Source organism: Wolffia australiana, chromosome 7 (genome assembly GCF_029677425.1).
Source record: "Wolffia australiana isolate 7733 chromosome 7, ASM2967742v1".
In the NCBI taxonomy this organism is placed as follows: Eukaryota; Viridiplantae; Streptophyta; class Magnoliopsida; order Alismatales; family Araceae; genus Wolffia; species Wolffia australiana.
The window spans coordinates 150,752-172,506 of NC_135841.1; the positions used below are offsets into that span (position 1 = coordinate 150,752).

The following is a 21,755-nucleotide window of genomic DNA, read 5'->3' on the forward strand; positions in this document are numbered from 1 at the left end:
ACAGGAATGATTTGTACAATTCTTTGAAATTTAGCTGAAGAGACTGCTCACCTATAAAGAGACATCTGTCGCTAGGTTTGCCAGTCTTTTGACCTGTCGAATATTCTGTAATATTCCAAGTCCGGACGTTCGTTGCTTTGTCGGCGAAGGCCCAAGAGAGAAATAACTGCAATTTCCAAATTTTTTTTTTAAAATACAGAAAGTCGTGGTGGCATAATGTTTTAAAAAAGATTTTAATTAAAATCCGTTAAAACGGAAGGTCGTTTTCGTCTAATTATTAGGTTTTTGGAGGACTTTTAAAACATTTCAGCCGAGTCCGCGGGTCTTGACCAAGCGCACTCGGTAACGGGCCGGCCGCGGAGATATTTCGCTGGCCGCGGCCCATCAGGAAGATTCCCCGTGTTGCGTCTCGTGCGTTCATCGGCGATCCGACGGTCGTAAAGCGCCAGAGCGCCACTACGTTGACCGGGAAAACCTATAAAGCGCCAGTGGACAGGTGTCCTGCCTATTCTCTTACATTTACTTCGTCAATCGGCCGTCCTCTTCGATCGATCGATCGATCGCCTCCGCCATCGAACTGCCGCAGCTACTCGCCCGAGGAAGGAATCCACCGCCAAGATGCACGCCGCGCCTCTGCTCCTGGAGGAGCCCATTCGGATGTCCTCCATTCTCGAGCCGTCCAAGCCGGTGCGCGATTGACTCCTTTTTTAGTATTTTTTTTTGAAGATCTGGCCATTTTAAGCCTTGTTTTCTGCTGTTCGTCGTCGCGTTTCAACTTTTTCGAAATTTCTGTTGCGATTTTCGGTTTCATTTTCTTTTTTTTTTTTTGGGATTTCTCCGCAGAGTTTCTTCCCTGCCATGACTAAGATCGTCGGGACGCTTGGACACAAATCAAGTAGCGTTGAGGTGATCTCCTCTTGCCTCAAGGCCGGCATGTCAGGTATTTCCGGCCGCCTGCTTTATCTCTTCTTCGCTTCCTTTTTTTCCTTTTTCCTTTCCTTTTTACTGTCTGCTGCTTTTATGGAGGCCGATCGTAGAGTCAACAGTTCTTTTTTCTATCCAGTGGCCCGCTTTGACTTCTCCTGGGGGGATGTCGAGTACCACCAGAAGACCTTGGAAAATCTCAAGCTCGCTGTCAAGAGTTCCAAGAAGTTGTGCGCTGTACGTGACTGGCTTAGATTTCATATCTTTCTTTCTCCTGTGCCAAAATGGAGTTAGATGCCCTCAGACTACAGCTCGATGAAAAATTGTTCTCGAAGATGGTGGTTTAGTAATGGTCTCTTTGTGTTGTCTGGTGTAAAAAAATGCAAACTCTTTTCTCCTTTATGTATGTTTCAGGTCATGTTGGATACCGTTGGGCCTGAATTGCAGGTGGTAAACAAAAGTGAGCGTGCAATCTCTCTTGTGGAGAATGGGCATGTCATTTTGACTCCTAGTCACGAAGTCGAAGCCTCATCAGAGCTACTGCCGATAAATTATACTGGTCTCTCGAAAGTATGCAATTCTCTCCAGTAGTATACGTTTAATTTTTCCCTAAGTTCTAAAATATGTTATAAGATCCTCGTGGTGCACTTGTGTGACTCTTTATCTTCCCCTTCAGAATATGTGCTGCTCTTTCTTAACGATGTCTAGTTTTTGGAATTCAGGACAGAGGCGTTCTGGCAACATTTACCATAAAGAAACAAACCATTTTATAGCTGTTTTTCATGATTTATGGGGTCCACATTGATCACAATTATACTCTTTCTATATTCATTCCCTTATTATTTTTATATGTCTATTGTTGTTTCTTCGCAAAGAATCCCCTTTAGAGATCTTGCATCCGAGGGCTAATTGTCTTTGCGGCACACAATCATTTCCCTCTCACTCTCAGATTTGTACTCTGTTTAGAATATGCTTATTTCGCTTCACGAATTCTCTTTGGACAAGAATATGTTGTGATAGTCGATTAATTTTTGTTGGATCGACTTTCTTTTCACTGCAGGCAGTGAATGTTGGTGATGCCATATTTATTGGTCAATACTTGTTCACTGGCAGTGAAACTACGTCTGTATGGTTGGAGGTATGCATAGTGTTTACCATAAATGATGAATTTTGCATATATTCCGTGGACTGTATTGCACTCATTAGAGCTTAGGAGATGACCCGTGAGATTTATTAGAAATATAATGTTTTTCTCATAAATTTGAAAGGGAGTTGGTGTAATGACTGTCTTGAATTCTATTTGCATGTATCATGAAACTTAATTTATCCTTTGTGCTCGACTTCAGGTAACAGAGCTGAAAGGAGAAAACGTTGTTTGTTTGATTAAAAATAGCGCCACCCTTGCTGGCGCATTGTTCACGCTGCACATTTCTCAAATTCACATTGAGTTGCCCACTTTGACAGATGCCGACAAAGAGGTAACTGGAGGACGTTTGTCACTCTTGATCCATATTTTTTGATGCAGAATCTCTTTCGTATGTTGGTTGGGCGACATGCTGTTCTTGTCTGGATGACGACAAATGAGTTTGATACGATGTTTGCTAGAAAAATGCATCAATCAACAACAAACGCACCTCTACGGTTTAGCCGAGAACCAATGTCAATCTGGAACAGGAGTGTGTCGATGCCAGCGAACCACCTCGGAGGAAGCTTCAAGACTTGGCGCTCCGCCGCTCCCTTACACCTGGTCGAATGCAACCCGGAGCTCTGGGAGCCAGCCTGTGCAACCGCTTCTTGATTTCTTCTTGCCGTCGGGGGATACCTTTCATTCCCCCTCTTTTCTTCTCATATACCTCTTCTTCCCGCCTTTATTCAATAGTGGGCCTGGCTTATGTCTTCTACTAATGGGCCTGATTTAGCCCGTTTAATGCAAGGTCGTCATGTGCCCTCCACATGACACCCGTTTTTGACTTTTTATGCAGATGACTCTGGGTCAGCCCTTGGTTGACCCTTATCTATCCGTTCCTTCTTGGGTCTTCTTTTGTATGATATGTTTAGTACCTTGTCAGAGTTCTTACATGATTTTTTTAATATACTGGTTTTCAATGTTTGGAAGCATGGAATAGTTAGTTTTTAACTGTATGTCGTGTGAAAATCAATGTTTTTAACTGACGGTCTCCACTTTTTGTCCAGTATCTTATTGCTTAAGTGCATCACCATGTTTACAATCCAAAATTTCCTCGTCCTTTCTATTAATCCTATGAATGTTTGAAGTTTGCTTGAGAAAGTATGGATCGGCTTTGTTGACTAGCTATTTCAAAGCATCTATTTTTAACTATTCGTTAGACCCCTTTTCAATGGTTTTGGTACTATGGCCTCTTTTTAGTGGCTCATGGTTTGTCTTTCAATATCATTTTTCAGGTTATCAGCAAATGGGGCGTCAGGAACAACATTGATTTTCTGTCACTCTCATACACCCGACATGCAGAAGATGTCCGGCATGTGAGCTGCTGACTGTTCTAACTTTTCCTTATAAATCTTTGATGTGGACAGGATTTACTGGGATGCGAAATTTTGGTACTTCTGATCAGCGGATTTGATTGCTGTTGGCTTTTCTTTCTTTTCTTTTCTCACAGGCGCGTGATTTTCTTTCTAAGTTGGGAGATCTTCGTCAGACACAAATTTTTGCAAAGATTGAAAACACTGAGGTAATGCTCTCTACTCCGCTTACCTTTCTTGGCTCATTCCTTTTCTCACCTGTCTTATTTTCTACCCGGATTATAGAAGGGATATTATTTCAATTACGATTTAATTTATAATTATTTTAAAGCTACATTACTCATCAGGTTTTATTGCACATTATCCCAAATTAAATCAGTTTATTGCCATAGTTTAATCATCACTAGTTGAAATTTTCGTTGTGGGTTTTGCTTATGGCAAATTGTATTTTTGGTGGGGCATATTATGCAGGGCTTGACTCATTTTGACGAGATTCTCAGAGAAGCGGACGGCATCATTCTTTCGCGAGGAACTCTGGGGGTCGATCTCCCACCTGAGAAGGTTCGAAACATGTCTTTCTCTTAATAGATGTACCACGGGTTATAGTGTAGTTGACAACGGTTCGTTGCATCCGGGAAGGGGGACTCAAGGAATGGATGTAATGGGATGCAGCACATATTTATACATGACCCTTGTTTTGTGTTCTGTCTTTTTTTCACCCTATCTCAATGGGTGTGCATCCATGATGGGGCATCCACATGTCCTGTCCAGCTTCCAAGTACTCTGGATGGAATGTGGCATGCATCCTGAATGGTACAGCATGGACCATGTTGCGTGTTGGGCGTTTCTGTTCCCTCTCCTGCATATCTTTCTCTTAACACAAGTGTCTCTCACGTGGTCAGACGAGTACGAGATGGAACTAGGTCTTGTCCAATCCATAAGCTCCAGTTCCATGTCCTGCCCATGTCTGAATCCTTAGGACAGGGCAGGGCGGGACACTCCCATCTGGGTCAAGCCAAGCTCCTATTTTTTATTATTCCTTTGTACCCATCCTCTGACAGTAAGTTTCTCTGTGGCAGGTTTTTCTCTTCCAGAAGGCTGCTATTTACAAGTGCAACATGGCTGGAAAGCCTGCTGTCATCACTCGTGTTGTTGACAGCATGACCGATAACCTGAGGCCAACTCGAGCTGAAGCCACAGATGTCGCAAATGCAGTGCTGGATGGTTGCTCTGAAACTTGAGCTCATGTTCTAGTCCAGTAATTTTGACATGTTTTTCCTTTATCTCTTTCCAGGATGTGATGCCATTCTTCTTGGTGCGGAGACTCTCCGAGGGTTGTATCCCGTAGAAACCATTTCAATAGTTGGCAAGATCTGTGCTGAGGTGCTTTTTTTCCAAAAAAATCTTTCTGTGCTATATATTTAACTGAGCTGAGCGTTGAGTGTTTTCATCGTTTAAATATTTAACTGGGTTCTCTATCATATTTTCTTTGATTTTAGGCAGAAAAGGTTTACAATCAGGACCTCTATTTCAAGAAGACTGTCAAATATGTTGGAGAGCCCATGACTCATCTGGAGTCAATTGCCTCATCTGCGGTTAAGTTTACATTACATTCCTTTTTGGCGTTTATTCATTTCATTCATAATCATCCTCTGCCTTCTTGGTGCGATGAAATAATATTTTCATTAAAAATTCAGGTGCGTGCTGCAATTAAAGTTAAAGCATCTGTGATTATTGTGTTCACATCATCCGGACGGGCGGCAAGGTAACTTTCTGGATTACTGAGTGATGAAATCATTCTTCCTGACCAAAAATCTTAAAGCTAGAAAAATCGCTTGTCTGGTACAGATTAATTGCCAAATACAGGCCGACAATGCCCGTTTTATCAGTTGTCATTCCTCGCTTGAAAACGAACCAACTGCGCTGGAGTTTTACGGGTGCATTTGAGGCAAGCCTATACTTTTGAACCTCTGATTTCCTCCTGCTTCATTGACTTTTATAATTGGTTTATCTTATTTTCCAGGAAGAAAAATGATTTCTCCTAAATTTTATTATTTGCAAACTTTTTTATTCCTTTGGTTTATGAAATATGCACTTCTAATATTCACCCACATACTGGGCGATGCTTTTAATTTAAAATATTTTAAAATTTATTTTTACTAATTTTAATTTATGAAATATGCAGGCTAGGCAGTCACTCATCGTCAGAGGACTATTCCCCATGCTGGCCGACCCTCGTCATCCGGTAAGATATTCGTTCTTTCTGATGGTAGCCTTTTTTAAAAAATAATAAAAAGGGAATGAGCTAATGGAAAAATCGTTTAATAATCTTAAATATAAAATATAACTGATTATTTTTTTAACAACTTCTTGCTAATGTTGTCATAAAAAAATTGCAGGCGGAGTCCACCAACGCCACGAATGAGTCGGTGCTGAGAGTTGCGCTGGACCACGGTAAGGCGTCAGGAGTCATCAAGTCGCATGATCGCGTGGTTATCTGCCAAAAAGTTGGAGACTCATCCGTCGTGAAGATAATTGAGCTGGAAGACTAGCAGATTCAATGTGTGCGTCATCATGTAGTGAAATGGGTTCGCATCCGCCAACCCTTTCTCCGTAATTAATCTGTAATAATAAAGATGCGATTGTGATACGATTCATGTTTTATCCCCATTCTGAACGAGGGATGTTTAAAAGAATCTTGGTGATCCTGGTTTTTTTTGGCAAGCTTGAGTTAGAAATTTGTTTAGTGGCGTATGAACACTAACATAGCTTGACATGGTTTTGAAGATTTGGCAGCGCTATTACTGGTTCAATAATGTGACAAGCGGTGAAAATATGTTACAGGCACAACAATTTAGTTGTAATAATAAAGCGGCACAGATGGATGATGTTGATCCAGGTCTTTTGTGGCCTTGAATACCAAAACAATAAAGAGGTGCCTGAAATTCAATCTTGCTTGTAATGGTTGAGAATTAAACGGCTGGATTTAATGGTATTATCCACCTATCAAATCTCTCATTCTTTCCTTTTGTTGTGGGTTATTCAACTGGCAAGCATTTATCAGCAATTAAGTTGTAAGAATACTGTAAGGTAGAAGTCAAGCGCCTATCTTGAAGTACGGGAGCATGGTTTGAGGGAATCACAGTGATCTAGAGTTTTTGGTAATATTGGATGAGAAAGAAGGTAAAAGATTAAAATTTTATTGCTTAACATGGTCAAGGAGTGGAAAGATAAAAGATCTATTAATTCTGTCTTTCCCGCTCATTTAATGCATGTTTAACATCTCAAACAGGCCTCTTTTAATGCAGCTGTAACGTCTCAACATGCTTCTTTCAATGCTCAGGAAAATAAATAGGGCATTAAGTGATCTGTTAGACCTACTTCAAAAACCCATTATTGTTTATTAGGCAGGTGTTGGTGCACTCCCAGCATGCAGAAGTAGACAGTGACGGGTAGTGGAAAAAAATTCTGTAATTTCTATTATTGTTTATTATGGTTTGATACATTGGAAGGCTTGTCTTGTACTCTATCCACTGAAATGTTTACACCTTGGGAAGGTAAGAAAATTGAAATCAATTATATTGGAGATCACAAAAACGTTGTTGTCACTTCCCCCAAGGGGCAAATGGTGCCTTTTTCTCCAACAATCTTGATAAAAATTGAAATATCTCTTACACAATGTTATATAAAAAGCATGGATCTAATTAATATGATGGAATAGGCTAACGACAAAAATTTTGAAGCATAAATGCAAGATGTGATACAAAGTGAGGGAGAAGAGTTTAAATAGGAGTGCCTGAAATCTTCAAGCTTTGGGATTTAGTTATTGATGTTTTGAGGGCATAATTACTTTGCTTAGAGCGTTGATCCGCATTACTTACCATATTTCAAAATTTACTTGTCAAAATCAAGTTATGGGATAGTTCCAGAATTCTTGCATTAATTTGATCCAATTCTTAATGTTGGGTTCGGTGCCGTGGTGCGTCCATGGAAATCATGTTTCAATGGATGTGGAAGTGTAGTCGATCAATTCACAATCTATCTTTAAACAAAATGTTGAAATTACATTTTGGGGAACTTATTCCACCCTTGACATGCTCACTTGGAGATTGTTCCGAAGCCATTCACGCGTCCGTCCTCTAGAAGTATCGACGTGATCACTCGGCGCTTGGATCTCCACCTCTTCCTCTTCAATTCTTCATGTAGACTCTCTCCTTGGTTGATGTAGAGAGTGAAGAAAGGGAGGGGGCTCTCAAATCAGGCTTGCATTGATGCTTAAAATGAGACCCCTTTTCCTCTTTATATTTCACTCAAGGTTTTTTCTCAAAAACCCTCCAAAGTAAAATTATATCCACCAATGCCCTTATGACCTTGTGCGTGTAACCCTCTAGGTCCATTCATCATTCTAGTTAATAACTTTAATGGTCCAATAACATTTATTGACCAATCTTATTAATTAACTATATCAACATATAGATTAATTAAATAAGGATCAATTTAACCCAATCGATAGGTTAAGTTTCCAGCCCATGGGGTGCCAAGCTACACCTCGTGCTCTAGAAGATACCGAGTAGTCTCGAACTCTCTCATGGAATTTTTACCGTCATCGGTTACCGTATATATATAATCCATCATCCGCGCGAGACTCTCGAACAACTTAGAGTATGGTTTATCGTCAAACCCTAATCCGTCATTCGATTAGTACTGATGCGTAACGGGGATCATTGGAGAACGCCTTCTCCAATATCCTCACTACCTTGACCAGGGATTTTTCTGCATCGTCTTCCTCGAGTCAATCTCCTCTTATATCGAGGGCGGATGATCCCATCTTGACCACTCAGTCATCTCCGTAAGCTTCTTACTACATCCAATCAATAACTTATTTGAACCCCTTGATTAGAGGCTCATAAGTCATAGTTAAAACATAGTCGTCCACTCACGAGATATCCTTGGTGTCTCGGGTTAGTGGATCACTTCTACAACCGTGACTTGAATCAACCTGATTGACGTTTAGGTATAATACTATTCAGGGATTCATACGGATCAATTCAGTGAACTCTTTCTCCAAAGAGCACCTATGATTTGTCCTTAGTGTTGTCACACTAATAGCTACAAGATCAGCTATATTTATCGTATAAGTAGGATCAGCTAGTGCTATTCTATCTGGATAATTCTATGTCCGTCTCGACTATCCGTTGAATATGAATATTTAGAATACTTGTTTAAAGACTAGTGACCACTGTATTATGAACTCATCATAATTCACTAAGTCATTGCACGTATTAATGGACTTCATTATAAACATCACACGGAATAATAATGAACGGAAATATTTTATTCAATGAACTTACATAAATATGGTAGTGTGATTGGCTTGATGGCCACATAATATCCATCACTTAAAACTTGTGTATTGAGCCTCATTTTATGACCTAGACCATGGCTTGGGTTTCCTGTTCTGCTCTAGGTTGTGGCTTGATATTATCTTTTCCTCCAGTTGGCATCCAAAATTTTCCGTTTTATCCACCCAAGTCTTGTGTTTGAAATACAACTCCAAGCAGTCAAGTGGGGTGAGTCTCAAAAATATAATATAGGAAATAGAAAAAAAGAAACCTAAAATTATCATTGTCTCATTTCATCTTAAATGATGAATGCAAGTACAAACCTAAAATAAGTGGCAGAATAGAAATAGAAAAACATATTTCTATTGACTTAATATGATGTTATCAGATACCCCCAATTAAATAATTTCTAGTCCCTTAAGAATGCTTATTTATTTTTCTTTAGAATTTGAATCATCTGTGAAAAAGAAGAGATAGAGAGATAAGCGCTGGAAATATTTAATACCAATTTGTGAAAGACAGGTAAATCAACTCCCTCCTAGATTAAAAATAGATAATGAAGAAGAGAAAGAGAATCTTTTATCCAGGTTTGATACGATGGATGAGAGTGACCTCAAAATTATGAATGAATTAGTGGCCCTTATATCTCTCAGATAAATGTACACAGTCTCAATAGGTTGGTACTTGGTTCAAGATACCTCCTCCATTTTTCTTCTAAAGTACATGGAGATTAAATACTTTTCTCCTCATGGTGAGCATTAAAATGCCAAGTGGCTGACAATTAAGTGATGTTTTGATATGGTTAAAGGTGATAGTTATAAATAAAGGGAGAAGATAAGGATGGTTGGCTTGAAAGAAAGGTGAGAAAAATGATTGCTGGCATACCTAGATAGGACTATTACTTAGATAGCTTACTCTCAAGATTTTAAACGAAAGGGGGGGCAGTATAATACAAATTGAATGAGGAAAAATTCCCAAGACAGATTTCACAAGAGTGGATGGAAACACATCTGCACAGTATGGGACAAAGGCACTTGATATACAGTTTGTGAAGAAGCAATATCCTTTGAGAGCAAAACCTCATTAATATATTATTTATTCTCTTATTTTATATTTTAATATTTTTATTATTTTTTTTCCAAAGTGGTGCAACAAAAATGGAGATGAATTACCCATGAAATCTTTACTCAAAAGTGAAGGCATGTAACTTATAAATTATCATCAAATATCTATTTCTAGTGAGAATGTAATGAGCGAGAAAAAATTGGAGAGAAAAAGGAGGTTGAGAAGATGAGGAATGAAAAAATATAAAGGGATACCAAGGAAAAGATGTATCAAGGATATCACACAGTGGAAGATAGACAGACTTGGTAGAAAAATATATCGTCCGTAGTTGGGGAAAGGTTTAGAGATGGGTTCTTATAGGGAATAAAAGCACATGATGATGGTGCTACATAAGCTAGGATAAGATTGAAAAGGATAGGTTTTGAAAATATTTTTTAGTCCAACCAATAGAAAAGGATGTTCTGCTTAGGACTTGAAGAAGGACCAACTCGTCTCCTACTCAAGACTCCACTTAATGAAGTAATTTAGCACTCAAAAGAGATTGGAAATTTATCACATGAGTGGATATGTTCCTAAACTACTTTTGTTCATACCCATACATTTTACACCTTATGAATTTTAATCCCCCAAACTCCGTCCACTAGTTATCCTTGTCTAAAATGGGTGTTGACATCACTTCGAAGATCTCAGGATGCACTAAAATTGTTTTTCTTTATTCACTCTGTTTGGATCAAGGATAAAATGAATTTATCAATATGAGGTTATTAGTATCCATCATTTTAAAAATAATTCTCCCACTAAACATAATGAATGAAAAGAAAAGAATTGTGAATATGACAAAAATTCACCCCAACTGAAACTAAGCAAGAAAAATGAGGGGTAATAATCTTATTCTTCATGCACCAATTCATAATTTCCTTGTATTTATGGGTCCATAGTGTGTCACAGATCTCAATGAGTCAAAACACAAACAAGAAAAGAATAACAATAAAAAATGAAAAGAAAAGGAAAAAATTCTAAATATTATAATACTTCATTTAGCTATAAAATATTAAAAGCATCAGTATTTAAATATCCTTTCGATGTAATGAAAATAAAGGAAAATTATTTCATGGATTTTAATATATGTAATGGATGATTAATAGCCATACAAATAAATCTACATTTTTAAGTTCGTTTTGTCGTTATCTTGCTCCAAAATTGAGATCAATAAGATATTATTGTCGGAGCCAGAAGTATTGCAAGGTGAAATAATATATCTTTAAATCTTAAAAAACTCGAGATATTTCCAAAATGTTGGAGATCATCATATCACACAATATGAAAGATCATTCTTCTTTCAACTAACTTATCAACAAATTCTAATGCTGTACTATTTATTTTTATTCCTGACCATAAATTTTTTTTATTTCTATAAAATATTGGATAAAATGAGTAAAAATAAGACGTCCAAAATTAAGATTCAATATGGAATACGCATCATAGCTAGAAGGTATCTAATAAAGGAACACATAAATAGATGTGACCTGTTTAAAATAAAATTGGGGTGAGTGTTGATGTGTAAAGTTGATAATTGGAGAACATCCTCTCCAATATTTTGACTACTATGGTTAATGATCTAACCACATCTTATTCCTTGAGTCAATGTTATGTTTTTCTAAGGACATACTATTTCATCTGGATCATGCAATCACCTTTGTCGATTTTGTGTTGCATCATACGTAAGACTAATTTGAATGGTGTGGTTATACGCTCATAGGTAATATTCAAAACAAAATGTTCTATCCACTTGTTTCCTTTGGTGGCTCAGATCTAAGGACCGCTTATTGACTCTAGGTATTCATATTAATGAATTCAGTGAACTCTTATTCCAGAGAGCACCCATAATCTGGTGTTAGTGTATCCACATTGATAGCTACTTAATCTGCTATAATCATCACTAGAGTGAGACTGGATATAATTTTATCTGGATATTTTAATGTACTAATCGATTATATTTTGGATATGAATATTTAGAATATATTTTTAAATAGGCGTCATCACTATATTATAATTTCATCATAATTCACTTAGTCATGACATAAGTATAATATTTATGTTTTAAATATCACAAGAAAGTGATATATATAAAATTTATTTTATTGAATTCAGTAGAGGTGTGATTCGTTTTAGGGTCACATATTATCTATTGAATTGCATCACCTCGGATCAATAAGTTTGAGAAGAAGCACCCAATAAAACTTAATTTTATTGACCATGAGGCTAGAACTATTTCCCTTACTCATTAGCTATTTTTCCACTCTTTTTTTCCACATTCCTCCCTTATATATAGACAAAGTATGGGGCATTCTAATGCTTCAAGTGCTGACAATTACACCTTATTAAGTGCAAGTTACAGCTGATTTAGAGCACCATATGATGTTATTGGACCACAATTGGGATTAATCTATGCCATTCAAGGCTTCAAATCTATACGAAAATATTTTTAATTTTACTTACAACCATATAGCATGGGTTTGATATGCAGGAAGCAAATATGGGAATTTTCAGTTTAAGATTTATTTTTTTGGATTTTGCATATTTTTGAAGCAATAAAATTTAATTTATTAAAATAAAATAGTGAAACTTTATTCAAAATAATTCTATTACTTTTCTAAATTAATATAATTTATTCAAATATAGAAATATTTTCAGAAATCCAATCAAAATTTAGTAGTAGAAAATAGTAATTAATTCTATATAAGTATGTAAACTAGTGTCTCGACAAAACTAGGAGATAGTTGATGGTGGTGACATGAATGAATTGAGTGGAGGAGTTTGACCGTCAAAAATTGTGGCATAGATTGCTGTTAATATGCATTTGCAATTGATAGAGTGGGGCAAATGATGCAGATTTTACTACCATCGGGGGCAAGAAAGATGGAGCGGGATACACACCACCAATAAAGGGAGTTAGTAGTGGTGTGCATGATAGTGAAAACCTGGGCTAGCTATGATGATATCCTAGGAAAAAATGATGAATTTTTGTGTCTCAAAAATATGATGATCAGACTAACCTCCATGTCATTTGCCTGGTAGGTTTGGCAGAGATTTTCTTCATGTTTCCTGATAAGATCAATGCTTCTTAAATCATTTCATGATGGAACATGAGAACGGACTCAAACATGATTTATAGGGAGAAAAAACTATACTACTTGTAATTAGAAACACAATACAAACACGGGGGAATCCATTTGTTAATAAAAGACCATGGATGGATTGATGAGTAAAAGACAGAACTATCCTTAAGATGTTTAGCTCAAAACTCATTCTCTAGTGTTGGAGTGCGATTTGAAGTTGAATAGTTTTCAATTGTCTGATATATCTCTCCTCCCTGATCCATGTGGCCAATTGCTAGCATGACATAAAATTTCAGCCAAATTGGAACGAGTAAAAAAAAGCTCCATAAAATATTAAATAACTAAGTGAAAACTATATCTTTTGACTTATTAAATATTATAGTTATGATTTTAACGCGAGAAATTTCATTAAAATACCAAAACATAGGAAACACAGAACATGATTCTAAAAGTACAATGCAAACCTTTATATATTTAGATAAATATAAACATAAACTTTATGTCTCGTACAATATTTTTTAGGAATTTACTGTCATAAAACTCCTAGTAATATCAAAATATTTGGAAAAAGTAGAAGATTACTGAAAATGTATAATAAAATCTTCAAAATATTTTCAAAAAATAAAAAAATGTTTAATGAATTTTAAAAAGATTAATTTGAAAAAAAATTTAATCTTTTTAAAATTAATGTTATAAAGTTCTATTGAAAATATTTTTTTTGAAAAATCAGAACTTCATTCAGAAAAATGTGTCAAGCCTTTCAATATTCATGATCGTTTCTGTGATTAAATACATAGGGTCTATAAAATTAGTTTTAAAAATATCATGTTATTTGTGATTATTAGATTCTGCTTGTGGATTTTGGAATAGTGTTTGCAAATTACTAAGAGATTGCACAACTGTCCATACAAGATTTATTTTCATTCTAGGACCGATTCGGACTGAATGAAAATATTTATCAAGTTTTGATGTGCATTTTATTCTAGAGAAACAAAAAAATGATTTCAGATAAATTTTAAAAACATTAATGCAATTACTTTCTAGTAGTATTTGAATCAGTTTATAGTAGTTTGTTCCAGTTTTCTTCTTATTTAACTTATTTCATTCTTATAAAATATCTAAAATTTCAAAAAAATGAAACACTTAATAAATCATTAAAATACTTCTTAACTAAAATTTTCTCTTTTGAATACCTGGGATGCATGGGTTTGACCCTTAGTAGAATTTTCGTTATATCACTCGGAATCCTATAATGACATTGATAACTTTTATTTTATGGTTATGAGAGAAGAAGTGTCTAAGAGTGGGATCTGGGCAGTATAGTTGGGTAAATACTAAATATTTATACTTCTGTAAAATATAATAATTAATGTCATCCAGATTTCTTCATGTGTTCCATTGTTGATCACAAAATAATGATTGGATGGGACTTATGACAATAGTGAAGATGAAAAATGTGGAGGGATGAAATCGAGACATCAAGGGGTTGTCTTAATGGATGAATGGACATATGATGATCTGGTCCTATTACATCTGCACGTAAACATCATTTCATATTCATCCTCAATCCCTATGAGTATGTGTCTATAATTGTCCCGTATCTAATGAGTTGGGTGGGATGTGACATGCGTCCCATGTGTAGACCAAAACAGTATATTAGGATTTTTTATGGTGACATGTGGATCCCAATATATATTCAGTAAAATAATTACTATGCAATTAGAGAAAGGATGCATACCCCATGTCTTGTCATCATATGTATTTGCTCACATGTTGTGTATCGGGCATGTCATGGGGTGGAATAGGATTCTTGGCTAGATCCATGTCCAATAATCTACAATGAGATAGGATGGGATACACAATTCATCTATCCTATTTATAACACTATATCAACCAAGTGATTGATTTGAAGGAAGACAATGTCTTGTCTTGACCCGAGTGCAATAGGACTGACCACCGAGTCATTGAATCACTTTTAACATACCGGCATATGACCAATGATGCTTGGAAACCAAGGTGATAGTGGCATAATATCCTCTCAAAATATTCCCAGTTAATGTAGATGATGCAGCTTCCCCTTGGATCATTGAATTACATGGAAAGGTGCTTTGCTGGTTCATGATTGATGGACCAAAAATGAGGCATAAAAACTTACACATGTTAAAACTATTTTTTGCATCATTTCATTGATATGAGTTTTGTATTAATACAAGGTTAAAGTTCACGCCTCAATTGATCTACCATGTTAAAACAACACATTTTATTTACATATATAAAAATCCGGATTATTTTCATGCAAATCATTTTTCAACATTATTAATTTTATTGGGTTCAATTCTTCTCATTAGTGGTTTATTTTATTATAGGGCTGATGGTAAATAAAATAATAATAGTAATAAGTGAAAAAAAAGTTTTTTAGAGGAAGCCAAGCACTTGCGGCATCAGTGCTCAAGCCAGCCACATGCAGGTGAGTGTAAGAGCACACAAGCCTGCTCACAGCCGGCAAGTGCCACTGCCTAGGCACCAGACCTCAACACCCAAGGAGCCTAACTGTGAGCCATAGAAGCCCCCATAGGCTCCTTAGTAGAGCCAACAACAAACAGCATTGTGTGTGGATGCAGGTGAGAGGGGAAGCATTTCATTCATTCAATCAATATCATTAGTCTGAATTTATATAGTTGCCCTTATTTTTCACATTGCCGATATGGGATAACTTCTAACCCATTTCTTTGAGTCCTGTGTTGGGCCAAGCCGATGGAATGAGAAAGTGATCACAGCCCAAAGGGCCACGATCTTGATAAAAGAAGAATAGATCACTAGCTGGGCTTCAAGCCAACCCAGCCAGAAGTTGGACTCATGGTGAGCTTATTTGAAATTGGTGGATTCAATGTCAACTATTTAATCATTTTAAAGAGGATCAGATGGTGAGATTTTAATAAGAAACTACTCACTTTTTGATTTTTGGGCACCTGCTGATAAAGAATATGCGCACCTAATTGGGGCATCTCTCGTCATAAGAAGAAAGGGTAACGACGGACACCTATTCGGTCATTTTTCAACCATCAAAGGCCATGAAAACCTTGGAAGATCTTGGTAGCAACATTATGGGGCCAGAGAAGGATTAGGGAAATGAGGAACTCTGCCAATATAGAGGACAAGGGAGTGGGAAAACACAAACCAAGGTTAGGGGGCAACCATCAGCATCCTATGCTTCAAATCAAAGAAAATTCGGTACTCTTCTTGACTTGTTCTGGATTAAAGTTACTTTGCGAAAATATTTGATTGAGTAAATTCAGTTCCATTTGAAAAGAAATGATATTTTATCGTGTTTGCATAGTACGGCCTTTTTTGAGGCATTTGTATTGAACTCCTAATTGGGGTCGGCAGATTTATCTGGCTTTCCAGATTTTATTTTATAAAAAATACTAAAAAATACGTAGTAATAAATCTACTGATATAGACCTTATATCTATAATTCGAAGCTACCATAAACATAAACTACTATAAACATTAACTTAAGTACTTCTATATCCTGCTATTGATAAGATAAGTTAGGGTAGATGATGCAACTTGCCCTTGGGTCATAGAGTTGCATGGAAAGGTGCTTTGCTGGTCCACAATACACAAAATTCTTTTCCATCTATTACATATATATACACACTCTCTTTTTCTACCCCTACCCTTTATCCACATTCTCCCACTTATCGTGTAACAGATAAACCATGTAGTTAATATTTTTATAGGGTATATGGAATGAAACAAGAAAGAAGACTATTTATTTATTCATTTTATTTATTTATCTATTTCTTTGTCCTAAAAGTTTTCTACACAAAAATAATAATGGGTGAAAACAGCCTCTTTATCTTGGTTGTTTTCTAATTGATATTTGAAGTCCTTGTACTTTATTTTTGTTTATTGAATGTGCCTAGATACAAATATTTTCCCAAATGGAACCCAAGGAGCTTTTACATGTAGAAGATTGAGGAGCTTTCATATGTTGATACGTAATGTTATTTCCCCAACAAATCATGCTAGATATGGATTTTAATCAGTAATCTGGTCTGTCACATGACTTATTTGTCATTCAATCATGCAACTTATTTTCCTAAATAATCTACTTATACAGAGGAGTTGCATTGCATTAGATATTTACCTTTATTCCAAACATAATATCCAATATAAATAAGATTATAAAGTAAGTACAAATATATTGACTTATTATTTTATAGAAATATTCTAGGATTATGAATATTTTTGGATTATTAGAAAATAATTTTCATGTGTTACAATTTTTAAATTATGCACTTTAACCTAACATAGGTACGACGACTCGAGCATTCTAAAGTACTGAAATAAAATTTATCGTTCCTATGTTCCATGAACTCAATTGGGAAAATATAGTTTAAAAGGTTGGAGTTATCAAATAACTAGGGTGGATTAGTATAAATCGACTCCTATACAAAACATCCAACATTTAATATCATTTTAACAAATAATAAAAAAACTTATAACTATATGGGGTAGAATATTAATAAGAACGATACAAGAAGCTAGTACAAGAGAATAGATATAATCAAACCCCTCAAATTAAACTCTGAGTCGTAGCGCAAGAATGACAAACTCAAGTTTTGTCCTCCCTTGTTATAGTCTTAGGATCCAAATACATTTAAGTTGGGTTGGTGGGGTCCACTACAGTCTTATTTATTTGGGATGCAGAACTATGTACTAGCTGATGACACAAGGCCAGGGTAGAGGAACTGTGTAGTTTGGTGGGTTTTGGTGGGTTATACTCTAGGAGTACACACAAATTTTAAGTAACGAAGGTATTGCTCAAACCAAACTCACTGGTTGGTGGTATACTCCAGGTTTCATGGGTGTTAGAGACCAAACTACGATCTGATATTGCAATTGGTTACAAGTACCACTAGATGGGTGCTCAATGATATGTATTATGATTGGCGGTCTATACTCCAGGTCATAGTGTATGTTTGGAGATTATGATTCCCACTAGGAGAATGTCAGTTTCTCCACTTCCGTATACGTGAGGCTAGCGTGGATTGATATAATTTAGTTGAATCCCTAATTGATGAAATAGAACATCTGGTAAAACCTAATAGGTCTGGATTGACCTAATATCTAACAAATACTCGTCGTCAAGTAGTCCACTACATCGCATGTTTGATGCAACTAATTGACAAGTTGATAACTTATGATGTGCTCAAGGACTTGATGATAGTCTTCAAGTATAAAAGGTTAGCTTATGACCTTACAAATCATGCCCATGCTGAGTTGACATTAGATGTCGGCGATGTGACACAAGTAAAAGGGTAGAGGTGAAGATCACACTGTGCTAAGATACCATCAATTAGGTATTACGTGTTGAGGTGGCATGAAGACACAGATCATAAAACCATGTAAGACTATATGAAAGTTTTTTGAAGACGATAATATGACTTATGGATGTGAAATCCCAAGAATCTATTCAAGGCTCACATGGCCAAGGACATAAATCTTACCCGATTGTGGTATCTGCCGCCACCGTCGTCCTTAGCATCGAGTACTTCCTGACGAGCTCACATATGATCAGATTTATTCCTTTATTCCTTTGTCATTCTCAAGGGCATTAAACACCTTCCCATTCTTAATATCAACTTAGTTATCCAATTACATCTAAGATGAATGGTTCATCAAAGAGGTGAACTCACACTTTGTTGGACATAGTGGAATCCATGAAGAGAAACTTAAAACTTATAATGAACCCATGGGTACATGCACTCATTTCAGTTGAAATAATACTGAACATGTTACCCAGTAAATGTGTGAATTCTAATCCATGAGTTGTGGAAAGAGAATGAAGCCTAACATTAAGAATGGGAAGTCTAGCCCATAGGATGAGGCTTGACTCAGACAAGATGGAGTTGAAGACTATAAGGTATGGATTTTATGGATATCCAAATTAGAAATTTTGGATACTCCTTTTACCATCCTAAGGAACAAAAATATTTTGTTGGCTAAGTATTTTCTTGTTGGAAGCCACATATCTTCTATGAGAAGGTAGCGAAAGCCAAAGCAGTCTCATAAGGATATCCTGATCCAAAAAATATCGTAACATCATTTGATGAGGACAATATCACTTGATCATAATGTTGTACATCATGATTTGAGTAAATGGCAAGATACTCTACCTTAGAGACGGTGATCTCTAAATATGAAGAGGTTATTCTAACTATCGGAATGAGCAATAATGTATGAATTTTGAAATTTTTTCAATACACTTCAACCAAATTTACAACTTTGTCGACAATATTAAGGACATGGTACCCATTATGAGTAAATGAATCTCGTGATAAAGATTGGTGGTGGTGGATGAATTGAAATAGTTCAAAGGGAAAGTTCATAGAGGAAGGATTCCCAGTAGCTGCCATGTTAAAAGCCACCATAATTGTTCTTGCCATAGAAACACACTATGATTACGAAATCTAGAAATGGATGAAGGTGTATACAATAAAACCTAAAATTATACATCCGAGTGTGCAAGCTGCCAGAATACGAGTGTGCAATTATGGATTGAATTTTGAAAGAGTGATCAAATTGTATGCCTTCATTGAGAATGAAGAACAAGCCATGCGATATTAGATGAAAACCAATGAGAGCACAAATACACTAATAATTATCATATTCTTTATATAGAGTCAATTCGACTCATTGAGAATGATGTCAGAATGCTATCCTTGATAAATGAATGATCGTCAAATATCTTCTCCATGAAGGGATTTAGCAAAAGCAACCTACATATTGAGAATACAAATCTACTGAGGTAGGTCAAGAAGGTAATCGATATTCTCCAAAGCCATAAACATAGATATCATCATCAAAAGGAGTTTGGGATGGAGGACTCTGAGAGAGGTTCATTGTACAATGATAGTGATTCAGTTTTGTCCAAGTAGGATATTGATAGAAATATATGTGGCTAGCAAGCCAATCACAAATTCCATATGTCATTCGATGTTCATTAATAAAACATACTCATTATAGTGCATTTGTGATGCTTATAATGATGTCCAATAATACATGATCAAAGTTAGGGAATTTTGATGAGATCTCAGTACGGAGATCACTAGTGTTTAAGCGTGTGTTCTAAACATTCAAATTTTGAAGATACTCGAGAAGGACATTGAAGTATCCAAATAGAATAACACTATCTTGCCTCACTCATATGACGAGTATGGCCAATCCTGCAGCCATTAGAATATTATTTATAGACATTAAGGATAAATAGTGGGTGATTTTTAGTAGAAAATTTCATTGAATTGATCCGTAGGAATCCTTGAATGGTATTATGCCAAAGTGGTCCTAATATCTAACATACCAAAGACATTTTGTGGTTGGACAATTGAACTTTAAGTATGACCTACTAGCTCTAGTCATGGGATTGTAAACACTCTTAGTTCGGTTGCATCAAGAAGTTTAAGAAGACAATTCAGTCGTCAAGATGGGATCGTCCACCCCCATTATAAGAGGAGACATTTCAAGGAAGATGATACGATGAAGGTATTAAAATTTAAAATAAGAGTTCTTTTATAGTTTCATATTGTAAGTCATCCAAAGAGCATCGAGTGGATGAGGGACTATACATACATTGTAACCGATGATGAACAATTTCCATGAGCAAGTAGATACACACTCTTTTGAATCTTCTAGAGTACAAGGTATAGCTTGGGACCCCATGGGTTGGAGACTCAAACCTATCAATTAATTTTAACCAATCCAATATTAATTAATCTATATAATGATAAAGTGAATTGATTTAGAAGGCCAATAAAGTTTATTGAGACTCTCGAGTTCTTAACTAGACTGATACATGAGCCTAGAGGGTCAAATGCATATGGTCTTTTAGACATCAGAAGATATACCTAAGTTTGGGGGGATTTATATGAAAAATACTCTGTACAAATAGGGAAATGACCTGAACGAAATTCCCCTAGGCCAAAATTTGTCGAGGGCATTCCACTTCTTCTCCCTTCTTCTCACACCTCTACTCCACTCCAGATGCAATGCGGGAAACATAGCAATGACGACCGAGGGTGAACGGAGCTTGTTAAGGCAAAAGAGGAGATTTGACATGACATGGACCATGTGGATATGTCTATAGGCTACACACATGATCAGCCTTACTTGTCTCATTCATAGGTCCAAGAAATCACATATATGATCTGTGCACAAGTGATTTGTTTCATGCTATGTCAATGCCGTTACAATTCGTTAAAGTCTTTATCCAGATCCAATATAACCCAACATGGGGTGCCAAGTTACACCTCGTGCTCTATAAGATATAAAAGAGTGTATTGACTCACTCTTCAGACCTTTATGTCCTAAATTTCTATGTATGCATAGTCCCTCATCTGCTTGACACTTTTAGGAAAACTTAGGGCATGTCCATTTATAAAATCCAAATGGATCATCCAAGTGATTACCTGTGCAGTAAAAAGATATTGGAGAACTCTTCTACAATTCTCTTGCCTTTTCCATGGAGTTCATCACATCATCTATCTTTAAGTTATCTCCTCTTAAATACTCAATCATCTTCGTAAACTTATTGCTGCACTTAAACTAAGATGTTTTCGAATTCCATAAATCGGAAATTGTAAGTTATAATCAAACTACAACCATGTGTGCATAATATGCCTTTATTGTTACAAGTTAAAGGACCACTTCTACAACTATGATATGAACTAACATGATTCAATGCTTGATATAATAACATTCAAGGATCCACATTGATCAATTCCATGAAGTTTTCTACTAA

The 21,755-nt window shown here is 36.2% G+C and overlaps 1 protein-coding gene across 1 annotated transcript; it reads left to right on the forward strand.

The window, feature by feature from the left end:
* Positions 1-498: 498 nt before the first annotated feature.
* Positions 499-6,147, forward strand: LOC144705309 (pyruvate kinase 1, cytosolic). The gene is made up of 16 exons (XM_078577914.1): positions 499-687; positions 844-940; positions 1,064-1,161; positions 1,339-1,494; positions 1,985-2,062; positions 2,271-2,402; positions 3,346-3,426; positions 3,561-3,632; positions 3,895-3,984; positions 4,503-4,647; positions 4,718-4,806; positions 4,923-5,018; positions 5,121-5,188; positions 5,272-5,371; positions 5,609-5,668; positions 5,823-6,147. The coding sequence occupies exons 1-16, from the start codon at positions 619-621 to the stop codon at positions 5,973-5,975; spliced, it is 1,584 nt and encodes a 527-aa protein (XP_078434040.1). The 5' UTR covers positions 499-618; the 3' UTR covers positions 5,976-6,147.
* The last annotated feature ends 15,608 nt before the right edge of the window (positions 6,148-21,755 follow it).